We start from the raw sequence: 11,778 nt of genomic DNA, 5'->3' as shown, positions 1-11,778 counted from the left end.
GACAGAATTTCGCTCTGTCACCTAAGCTGGAGTACACGGTGGTGCGATCTCAGCACACTGTAACCCCCATCTCCTGGGTTCAAGCAATTCTTCTGCTTCAGCCTTCTGAGTAGCTGGGATTACAGGAGCATGCCACCATGCCTGGCTGATTTTTGTATTTTTAGTAGATACAGGGTTTCATCATACAGACAGGCTGGTCTCAAACTCCTGACCTCAGGTGATCTGCCCGCCTCAGCCTCCTAAAATGCCGAGATTACAGGCGTGAGCCACTGTGCCCAGCCTTCAGGTTATTTTATTTATTTATTTATTTAGAGACAGAATTTTACTCTGTCACCCAGGCTAGATTCCAATAGCACAGTCTCGGCTCACTGCAACCTCTTCCTCCCAGGTTCAAGCAATTCTCCTGCCGCAGTCTCCTGGGTAGCTGGGACTACAGGCATATGCCACTGTGTCTGGCTAATTTTTGTATTTTTAGTAGAGATGGGATTTTACCATGTTGGCCAGGCTGGTCACGAACTCCTGACATCAGGAGATCTGCCCATCTTGGCCTCCCAAAGTGCTGGGATTATTGGAATGAGCCACTGTGCTGGCCCACGTTATTTCTTATGTTTATACTACTACACCATTCAAACTGAAGCCAAAATACCAAAATCTATTTATTTTATTCACTAACATTCATGTTTTTCTATATTCTTTTAGAGTCCTTTTTTTTTTCACATGGTCTTGCTCTGTTGCTCAGGCTAGAGTGGTATAGTCACAGCTCACTGCAGCCTCAAGCTCCTGGACCCAAGTGCTCCTCCCACCTCAGCTTCCCATGTAGCAGGGACTACCAGCACATCACCACATCTAGCTTTTTTTTTATTTTATGTATTGTAGAGACAGAGGTCTGTGTTGCCTATGCTTATGTCTAACTCCTGGCCTCAAGCAATCCTTAAGAGTCCTTTTTGAAAATCTTTTTATTCAAAAGTACAATATATGTCTTTTCATTTGTGAAATGTTTCACACGACATATTTTTAACATGATTTGGTCTATTATAATTTTTTTTTTTTTTTGAGACGGAGTCACTCTGTCACTCAGGATAGAGTACAGTGGCACAATCTTCACTCTCTGCAACCTCCACCTCCTGGGTTCAAGCGATTCTCCTGTCTCAGCCTCTCGAGTAGCTGGGACTACAGGCTGCCACCACCGTGCTCAGCTAATTTTTGTATTTTTAGTAGAGATGGGGTTTCACCATGTTGGCCAGGCTGACCTTGAACTCCTGACCTCGAGTGATCCACCCATCTCGGCCTCCCAAAATGCTGGGATTACAGGCCTGAGCCACTGCACCCAGTTGTGTATTATAATTTTTCTCTCTGCAATTTAGGGGATACCTACCTGTATTTGGTAATTTGTAAACAAATGTCCTCTGTTTAATTAGTTAAAATATTCAAAAATTTTCCCCTAATAGATTCTTTTCTTCCCCCACACCAGTAGATTCGAATGCAGAACTGTCAAATGAAGAATTAAGGCAATGTCTTCATGAAACTTTAGAGGTAGGTGATCTGGCTAATAGAAAAATTCTCGATTCTTGGCTGGGCGCAGTGGGTCATGCCTGTAATCCCGGCACTCTGGGAGGCCGAGGTGGGTGGATCACCTGAGGTTGGAAGTTCGAGACCAGAGCCTGACCAACATGGAGAAACCCTATCTCTACTAAAAATACAAAATTAGCCTGGTGTGGTGGCACATGCCTGTAATTCCAGCTACTTGTGAGGCTGAGGCAGGAGAATCATTTGGACCCGGGAGGCGGAGGTTTCAGTAAGCTGAGATCGTGCCATTGCACTCCAGCCTGGGCAACAAGAGTGAAACTCTGTCTCAAAAAAAGAAGAAATTCTCAATTCAGCCGGGTCCCTGCAGTGGCTATAGCGCTCTCGTCTTCTGCTGCTCTCCGTGCCCTCTCCTTTTCGCTTCCAGAAACATGGCCTCCAGTGTGGCTGTCTTTGAAGGTGTCATCAGGATGTTCAATGACATGAAGTTGTGTAAGTCTTCAACGCCAGAAGGGGTGAAGAAGCACAAGAAGGTGGTGCTCTTCTGCCAGAGTAAGGACAAGAGGAACATATTCCTGGAGGAGGGCAAGGAGATACTGGTGGGCGATGTGGGTCAGACAGTCGATGACCTCTGTGCCACCTTTGTCAAGATGCTGCCAGATAAGGACTGCTACTACGCCCTCTATGACGCAACCTACGAGACCAAGGAGAGCAAGAAGGAGGACCTGGTTATGTTTTGGGCTTCTAAGTCTGTGCCCCTTAAGAGCAAAATGATCTATGCCAACTCCAAGGATGCCATCAAGAAGAAGCTGACAGGGATCATGCATGAATAAGCAAACTGCTACGAGGAGGTCAATGACCGCTGCACCCTGGCAGAGAAGCTGGTGGCGGGGGGACAGGGCCATTATCTTCTAGGAGGGCAAGCCTTTGTGAGCCCCTTCTGGCCCCCTGCCTGGAGCATCTGACAGCCCCACACCTGCCCTTGGGGGTTGCAGGCTGCCTCCTATCCACCAGACTGGAGGGGCTGAGGGGATCACAGCAGGGAGAGGGCAATCCCTTCACCCCAGTTGCCAAACAGACGCCCTACTCCCTGGATATTCCTCCCTGTATTTTCCTCCCTCCATCCCTGACTGGCCTTCTCAAACTGCTGTTGATCTTCTGATTCCTCTTGGGTTGAAGCAGACATCCCACCAAGCACCCTAGTTGTAGGGGGTCCTGTGTTTTCTTTAACAACACCCCCACTCCCCACCTGGTCCTCCCCCTTCTCGTGCTGCCAACTTCCAGCTGCAATGGTGACCCTGTGCTTGTCTGTTTAGTTCTGTGTATAAATGGAATGTTGTGGAGATAACACCTCCCTGTGCTGGCTGGTTCCTCTCCTTTTTCCCTGGTCACTGCAACTCGTGAAAACAGGACCAGTAAGGGACCTTTGATTTAAAAGAAAAAAAAAAACCCACAACTTTTCATGTGAATGAAGTCCACTGATAGCTATTTTGTTTAAGTGGTACCAAATCTGTGTGGAAGGCAAATTTTGGCTTTCCAGATTTTCTTACTGAGCCACACTTTAGAGCTCATCCTTTTCAACTGGCTTCCTCTGTTTCTTATCCACCTCATCTTTTAAAGAAGCGGCCATGTGAACATCCCACCAGTTCTCCTTTCCACCCCACTTCTCTAATCTCCTCCTTGAGAAAGTAAGTTACAATTTCCTTCCATGTGCCTTCCCTGTATGTGTAGCTTCTAACAATCTGACTTAATTTAACCTTGTTAAAGTCAAGCCCAGAGTCTCAGGTGGCCTGAGGAGCCCACTGCCTTGGTGGGAAGAGCAGTTTCTGTGAGGGGTGTCTGTCCTTTGAGAACTAGGAAGCCCACCTTAGTGTGCGTTTGGGTCTCTTCCTGTGAAAGCCACTGTATTTGGCTGCCAAGACAAAGTACCACAAACTGGTGGCTTAGAACAACAGAAATCTATGTGCTTTCGGTTCTAGAGGTTGAAGTTTGAAACCTAAGTCTGTGCCCCTTAAGAGTAAAGTTTCAGTAGTGCTCCCTCTGCAGGCTTTAGAGGAGAGTCCTCTGCCTCTTCCTCACTTCTGATGTTTGCTGCAATCCTTGGTGTTCCTTGGTTGGTAGCTGCATAAATCCAGCTGCTGCCTCTGTCACATGGCCTTCTCCCTATGAACCTGTGTCCACATTGCCTTCATTTTATAAGGACACTAGTCATTGGATTGGGGCCTGCAGCTGCCTCCTTACCTTGATTCCCTACATAAGGAACTGCAACCTTAGTATGTAAACAACGTGAAAGCCAACTGGGACTGGGCACGGTGGCTCACGCCTGTAATCCCAGCACTTTGGGAAGCAGAGGCAGGTAGATCATTTGAAGTCAGGAGTTCAAGACCAGCCTGGCCAACATGGTGAAACACCCGTCTCTACTAAAAATACAAAAATTAAGCTGGTGGTAGTGATGCACACCTGCAATCCCAGCTACTTGGGAGGCTCAGGCAGGAGAATCACTTGAGCCTAGGAAGTAGAGGTTGCAGTGAGCTGAGATCATACCACTGCACTCCAGCCTGGGTGACAGAATAACTCTGTCTCAAAAACCTCCCTGGTTCAAGTGATTCTCATGCCTCATCCTCCCAAGTAGCTGGGATTACAGGTGTGAGACACCATACCAAGCTATCTTTTTTTTTTTATTGAAACAGAGTCTTGCTCTGTTGCCCAGGCTAGAGTGCAGTGGCTCAATCTCAGCTCACTGCAATCTCCGCCTCCTGGGTTCAAGCGATTCTCCTGCCTTAGCCTCTGGAGTAGCTGGTATTATAGGCGTGTGCCACCATACCTGGCAAATTTTTTGTGTGTTTAGTAAAGATGGGGTTTCACCTTGTTGGCCAGGCTGGTTGTGAACTCCTGACCTCAGGTGATCCACCCGCCTCTGCCTTCCAAAGTGCTGCTATTACTGCGCCCGTCCGAGGCTCTCAATTTTAGCATGTCGGGCTCACTCACTAAGTCTAGAGGAATTTTAAGCCTCATTTGTAAGTGCTTTGAGCCAAAGGTAAATGTAGATTAGCCAAACTGGTAATTTTAGGGTTGTATATCTTGCAGATAGGAAGACTAATTTTCTTTCTGTCCTCAGGAGGTAGAAATTTTAAAAGCTGAACTTGAGGCATCTCAAAGGCAACTCAGAGGTAAAGAGGAAGCACTGAAAATTCTTCAAAGCATGGTAAGAAGTTGTTTTTAAACTTTCATCACTTACGTGTTCCAATAATAATGTTGGTGTGGTTTTAACTTTCTTTTTTCCTTTTTTTTTTTTTTTTTGAGATGGAGTCTTGCTCTTTTGCCAGGTTGGAGTGCAGTGGCACAATCTTGGCTCACTGCAACCTCCGTCTCCCAGATTCAAGCAATTCTCCTGCCTCAGCCTCCTGAGTAGCTGGGACTACAGGTGCGTGCCACCATGCCCAGCTAATTTTTTGTATTTTAGTAGAGACGGGGTTTCACCATTGCCAGGACGGTCTCGATCTCCTGACCTCATGATCTGCCTGCCTCGGCCTCCCAAAGTGCCGGGATTACAGTCATGAGCCACTGAACCTGGCAGTTTTAACTTTCAGAACAAAAGCAGAAGGACTTAATACAATTGAGGGTTTTTTTAGGTATGTATATTTTTAAGAACTTTATATATTATGAAGTTCACATGTAAGTGTACAGTACAATTCATTTTTATTAGATGTAAGAGTTGTACCACCATCACTATAATCTAATTTTAGAACATTTCCAGCATCAAAAAAGGGACTTGGTGCCCATCAGCAGTCACTCCTTGTATTCCTACCCCCATCCCCAGTGATCTACTTTCTGTTTGTAGATTTGCCTTTTCTATTTCATGTAAATAGAATCATAAGATATGTGACTGGATTCTTTCGCACCGAGATTCATTTAGTTAGCATGTTTTAGAGGTTCATACATGTTGTAGCATGTATCAGTACTGTCTTCCTTTTTATTGCCAGGTAATACTCTGTTGTCTAGATGCACCGTGTTTTGTTTATGTATTCACCAGCTGATGAACATTTGGGTGGTGTATTAGTCTGTTTTCACACTGCTGATAAAGACATACTCCAGATTGGGGAAAAAAGAGGTTTAATTGGACTTACGGTTGCACATGGCTGGGGAGGCCTCGGAATCATGGCAGGAGGCAAAAGGCACTTCCTACATGGCAGTGGCAAGAGAAAATGAGAAAGATGCAAAAGTGGAAACCCCTGATAAAACCATCAGATCTCGTGAAACTTATTCACTATCATGAGAATAGTATGGGGGAAACCACCCCCATGATTCAGATTATCTCCCATGGGTCCCTCCCACAACATGTGGGAATTATGGGAGTATAATTCAAGATGAGATTTGGGTGAAGACACAGAGCCAAACCATATCATTCCGCCTCTGGCCCCTCCAAATCTCATGTCCTCACATTTCAAAACCAGTCATGACTTCCCAACCATCCCCCAAACTCTTAACTCATTTAAGCATTAACCCAAAAGTCCACAGTCCAAAGTCTTATCTGAGACAAGGCAAGTCCCTTCTGCCGATGAGCCAGTAAAATCAAAAGCAAGCTAGTTACTTCCCAGATACAATGGGGGTATATGTATTGGATATAGCTGTTCCAAGTAGGAGAAGTTGGCCAAAACAATGGGGTTACAGGACCCATGCTAGTCCAAAATCTAGCAGGGCAGTCAAATTTTAAAGCTCCAAAATGATCTCCTTTGACTCCAGGTCTCACATTCAGGTAACACTGATGCAAGAGGTGGGTTCCCATGGCCTTGGGCAGCTCCACCCCTGTTACTTTGCAGGGTACAGCCTCTCTCCCAGCTGCTCTCACGGGCTGGCATTGAGATTCTGCAGCTTTTCCAGGTACACAGTGTAAGCCATGGGTGGATCTACTGTTCTGGGGTCTGGAGGACGGTGGCCCTCTTCTCACAACTGCACTAGGTGGTGCTGCAGTAGGGACTCTGTGTGGGGGCTCCAACCCCACATTTCCCTTCTGAAGTGCCCTAGCAGAGATCCTCCATGAGGGCCCTAGTCCTACAGGAAACTTCTGCGCGGACATTCAGGTGTTTCCATACATCTTCTGAAATCTAGTGGAGGTTCCCAAACCCAAGTTCTTGACTTCTCAGTACCCACAGGCTCAACAACATGTGGAAGCTGCCAAGGCTTGGGACTGCACTCTCTGTAGCCACGGCCCAAGCTGTACCTTGGCCCCTTTCAGCCACCGCTAGAGCAGCTGGGATGCAGGGCACCAACTCCCTATACTGCACATAGCATGGGGATCCTAGGCCCTGCCCACAAAACCATATTTCCCTCCTAGACTTCTGGGGTTGGTGATGGAAGAAACTGCTGCAAAGGTCTCTGACATGCCCTGGAGACATCTTCCCCATTGTTTTGGGGATTAATATTCAACTTCTCATTCCTTATGCAAATATCTGCAGCTGGCTTAAATTTATCCTTAGAAAATGGGATTTTTTTTTCTATCGTATTGTCAGCCTGCAAATTTTCCGAACTTTTATGCTCTGCTTCCCTTCTAAAACTGAATGCCTTTAACAGTAGCCAAGTCACGTTTTGAATGCTTTGCTGTTTAGAAATTTCTTCCACCAGATGCCCCTACATTCTCTCTCTCAAGTTCAAAGTTCCATAAATCTCTAGGGCAGGGCAAAATGCCACAAATCTCTTTGCTGAAACATAACAAGAGTCACCTTTGCTCCAGTTCCCAACAAATTCCTCCTCTCCATCTGAGACCACCTCAGCCTGGATTTCATTGTCTATGTCATTATCAGTATTTCTATCAAGGCCACTCTATAAGTCTCTAGAAAGTTTCAAACTTTCCCATGTTTTCCTGTCTTCTTCTGAGCCCTCCAAACTGTTCCAACCTCTGCCTGTTCCCCAGTTCCAAAGTTGCTTCCGTATTTTTGGGTGTCTTTTCAGCAATGCCCTACTCTACTGGTCCCAAATTACTGTATTGGTCTATTTTCACACTCCTGATAAAGACATACATTCTCAAGGCTGGTAAGAAAAAGAGGTTTAGTTGGACTTACAGTTCCACATGGCTGGGAAGGTCTCAGAATCATGGTGGGAGGCAAAAGGCACTTCTTACATGGTGGCAGCAAGAGAAAATGAGAGGATACAAAAGCAGAAACCCCCGATAAAATCATCAGATCTCATGAGACTTATTCACTACCACGAAAACAATATGGGAGAAACTGCCCCCATGATTCAAATTATCTCCCACCAGGTCCCTCCTACAACATGTGGGAATTATGGGAGTACAATTCAGGATGAGATTTTGGTGAGGACACAGAGCCAAACCATATCAGGTGGTTTTCACTTTTTGACTGATGAATAGAAAGTGCTCTGAACACTTTCTTTGTGTGGAAAGTTCATTCATTCATTCCCACATTCACTGGAAAAGAACCAAACCAAGATCTCCTGACTTTTGAACTATCAGACTCTCCATAAAAGGTGGTCACTGTAAAATAGTTATCTCAATTTATCTTAATTTTCTGTTGCCTTAAAATAAAAGAGAATTTCATGATGTACATAGGAGTGATTACAAATTTAATTTATGCTGATGCTAGTTTTATTTTTCTTAGGCAATACTTGGCAAAGCCACAAGTCATACGCAGGCAGTGCTTCAAAAAACTATGGAACAAAAGAGATCCTTGGAGAAGGTATTTGCTGCTTTCAATCTAGACTTCATTCAGTCCAATAAGCTTTAATATAATTTCTCTAAATTCACCATACTAATGGATCTGTCATTTGTGCATACCCTATGCTAGATGTGCTTCAGTTCTGATGGTCTTCCCTTTTGGAGTTTACAGCTAAAACAGATTGTCATGTGCACAATGAATTAAGGTTATTTTTCCCCCCATATTAAGGTAGTAGAAGGCCTGCCAAATTGATACTTCTCATTTTTCTTCTTAAAAAAATTTTTTTGTTTAATCCTCATCCTTGCCTTGCAGGACATATGTCTTTCTGACCACCCCCTCTTCACTATAAAGGTAGTTAGGAATCATCCTAGATGGTCACGTCTCCTATGCCTGGTGTGTTCTCCCTTGGTGGGACCATTGAGCTAAGATTTCCAGGACAAGATTTTGCTTAAGGTCACCACTTGCAGCGGAGGCGGGCACTGAGAAATCCAGGTGTAGCAATCCAGCAAATTTTAAAGCCAAACAATTTGAGTTTTTTTCAATATTAAGTGAGTTTTGGCAGAGTTGTTTTGAGTGCTAAAGAGGCATGTTATATATGTTTACAAATGTCATAGACACTTTTTGAGCAGTAGTTAATTTTTTCTCTTTAAACCATTTCTATGGACTGATTATAGGATTTATTTCAGCTATTCACAATGTCCTGAAATGATTTATTTGTAGTAATTTGCCATGAAGATACTATTTTATTTCTGTAGGAGATAAATGCCTTGCAGTGGGAAATAGAATTTGATCATAATAGATTTAAAAATATAGAAGAATCTTGGACCCAAAAATATGACAGGTTTGTATATTGCACTATTATTTTTCTTTGAAAATCTTTAAAATGTATGTAATTCAAAAGTAATTTATGCTCTCTTCTTTGAACTAAGTGCAAAAGATTATACAATTTGTATTGCTTACCACTTAATACTTGCATATTTTTTTGTTAGTGTTAATTTTCTTTTTTTTCCTTACTTCCCCCCCGACACACACACTTAGTGACTTTCTTTTAACAGCATAGTGTTAATTTTCTTTAAAAAAAAATTGCGTAGGCTGAGTGCAGTGGGTCATGCCTATAATCCCAGCACTTTGGGAAGCCAAGGCAGGAGGATCACTTGAGCCCAGGAGTTTGAGACTAGCCTGGCCAACATGGTGAAACCCTATCTGTACAAAACTACAAAAATTAGCTGGGTATGGTGGCTTGCACCTGTAGCCCCAGCTATGTGGAAAGCCGACGTGGGAGGATTACTTGAACTGGGGAGGTAGAGGCTGCAATGAGCCGTGATCGCACCACTGCACTCCAGCCTGGATGTCAGAGAGAGTCTGTGTCTCAAAAATAAAACAAAACAAAACAAACAAAAACCCAAATAGTATAAACTCTATTTTAAAATATAGCATAAGAATTATTTTAGAATTGGAACTATTTGGTTTTTTTCAGACAAAATCTTTTGAGGGACTGGTCATGATGGCTCATACCTGTAATCTCAGCACTTTGGGAGCCTGAGGTGGGAGGACTGCTTTGGTCCAGGAGTTCGAAATCAGTCTAGATGACATCAAAAAAAAAAAAAAAAGTAAAAAAAAAAAAAAAGAAAAGAAAAAAGATTAAAAATAGGATGGTTAAGATGGTAAATTTCTTTTCTTTTCTTTTCTTTTTTTAAGACAGAGTCTCACTCTGTCACCAGGCTGGAGTACAATGGATTGATCTTGGCTCACTACATCCTCTGCCTCCCAGGTTCAAGCAATTCTTCTGCCTCAGCCTCCTGAGTAGCTGGGACTACAGGCACGTGCCACCACGCCCAGCTATTTTTTTTGTATTTTTATTAGAGATGGGGTTTCACTGTGTTGGCCAGCATAGTCTCCATCTCTTGACCTTGTGATCCACCTGTGTTGGCCTCCCAAAGTGCTGGGATTATAGGCGTGAGCCACCACACCCAGCCAAAAAATTTTTTTTGAAACAGAGTTTTGCTCTTGTTGCTCAGGCTGGAGTACAATGGTGCAATCTTGGCTCACTGCAACCTCTGCCTCCTGGGTTCAAGTGATTCTCCTGCCTCAGCCTCCCGAGTAGCTGGGATTACAGGCATGCACCACCACTCCTGGATAATTTTGTATTTTTAGTGGAGTTGGGGTTTCTCCATCTTGGTCATGCTAATCTCGAACTCCCAACCTCAGGTGATCTGCTTGCCTCAGCCCCCTGAGTAGCTGGGATTACAGGTGTGAGCCGCCACGCCTGGCTACTTTTTTTTTTTTTTTTTTTATATGGAGTTTTGCTCTTATTGCCCCGGTTGGAGTGCAATGGTGCCGTTTTAGCTCACTGCAACTTCCACCTCTTGAGTTTAAACAGTTCTCCTGCCTCAGCCTCCTGAGTAGCTGGGATTACAGGCGCCCACCACCATGCCCAGCTGATTTTTGTCTTTTTAGTAGGGACAGAGTTTTGTCATGTTGGCCAGGCTGGTCTTGAACTCCTGACCTCAGGTGATCTGCCCGCCACAGCCTCCCGAAGTGCTAGGATTACAGGCGTGAGCCACTGTGCCCCGCCTAATATTGTATTTTTAGTGGAGATGGGGTTTCTTCATGTTGGTCAGGCTGATCTCAAACTCCTGATGTCAGGTGATCTGCCTGCCTTGCCTCCCAAAGTGCTGGGATTACAGGTGTGAGCCACCATGCCTGGCCCAAGATGGCAAATTTTTATGTTCTGACAATCAGCTCCAACGAGAGAAAAAATATCTTTGGAACAACTCTTTTATTAGTGCGAGTTTATTTAATAACTTTAAATTATATACTTTATGGCCAAGTTCCCATTTTGTTTATACATTCATCCCTGATGGACACTTAAGTTATCTCTACCTTTGGCTATTTTGCATGATGCTGCTATGAACATGAGTGTACCCTATGTATCTTTTTTTTTTTTTCCATGGAATACTTTGTTGGTTTTCTTTTTTAGAGCACTTGTAGGTTCACAGCAAAATTGAGCAGAAGGTACAGGGATTTCCCATATACACAGCCTCCCCCACTATCAACATCCCCACCAGGGTGGTACATTTTTTATAACCAATGTTGATATATCATCACTACCTAAAGTCAATAGTTTACATGAGGGCCTATGTATGTAAGTTTCTGAAGGTAACCTAAGCATATAGTTGATATTTCAAATGGTTATTAAGTAAAGAGAATAAGTATGCAGAATGTAATGCTTAGAAATATTTCTGGTTCTGATTATGTCTCAACTAAGAAACGTTAAGAGTATGTTTAGGCTGGGCACAGTGGCTCACACCTGTAATCCCAGCACTTTGGGAGGCCAAGGTGGGCAGATCACTTGAGTTTAGGAGTTTGAGACCAGCCCGGCCAACATGGTGAAACCCTATCTCTATTAAAATATAAAAATTAGCCAGGTGTGGTGGCAGCTGCCTGTAATCCTAGCTACTTGGGAAGCTGAGGCAGGAGAATCACTTGAACCCGCCAGGCAGAGTTTGCAGAGTTTGAGATGAGATTGTGCCACCGCACGGCAGCCTGGGTGACAGAGTGAGACTCGGTCTCAAAAAAAAAA

The 11,778-nt window shown here is 44.1% G+C and overlaps 1 protein-coding gene and 1 pseudogene across 1 annotated transcript in view; both read left to right on the top strand.

Moving 5' to 3' along the window:
* Nucleotides 1–11,778, top strand: part of CCDC125 (coiled-coil domain containing 125) — a 47,822-nt gene that overhangs the window by 15,678 nt on the left and 20,366 nt on the right. Inside the window, exons 3-6 of the mRNA XM_037738198.1 lie at nt 1,466–1,533; nt 4,643–4,729; nt 8,139–8,216; nt 8,951–9,040. Coding sequence (XP_037594126.1) covers nt 1,466–1,533; nt 4,643–4,729; nt 8,139–8,216; nt 8,951–9,040 — 323 coding nt within the window. The remainder of the gene's footprint in view (nt 1–1,465; nt 1,534–4,642; nt 4,730–8,138; nt 8,217–8,950; nt 9,041–11,778) is intronic.
* LOC108303663 lies at nt 1,805–2,980 on the top strand (annotated as a pseudogene).

Source organism: Cebus imitator, unplaced genomic scaffold (assembly GCF_001604975.1).
Source record: "Cebus imitator isolate Cc_AM_T3 unplaced genomic scaffold, Cebus_imitator-1.0 Scaffold50, whole genome shotgun sequence".
Lineage (NCBI taxonomy): Eukaryota > Metazoa > Chordata > Mammalia > Primates > Cebidae > Cebus > Cebus imitator.
The sequence above is the reverse complement of the archived record's forward strand: the minus strand, read 5'-3'. Positions and strand labels throughout refer to the sequence as shown.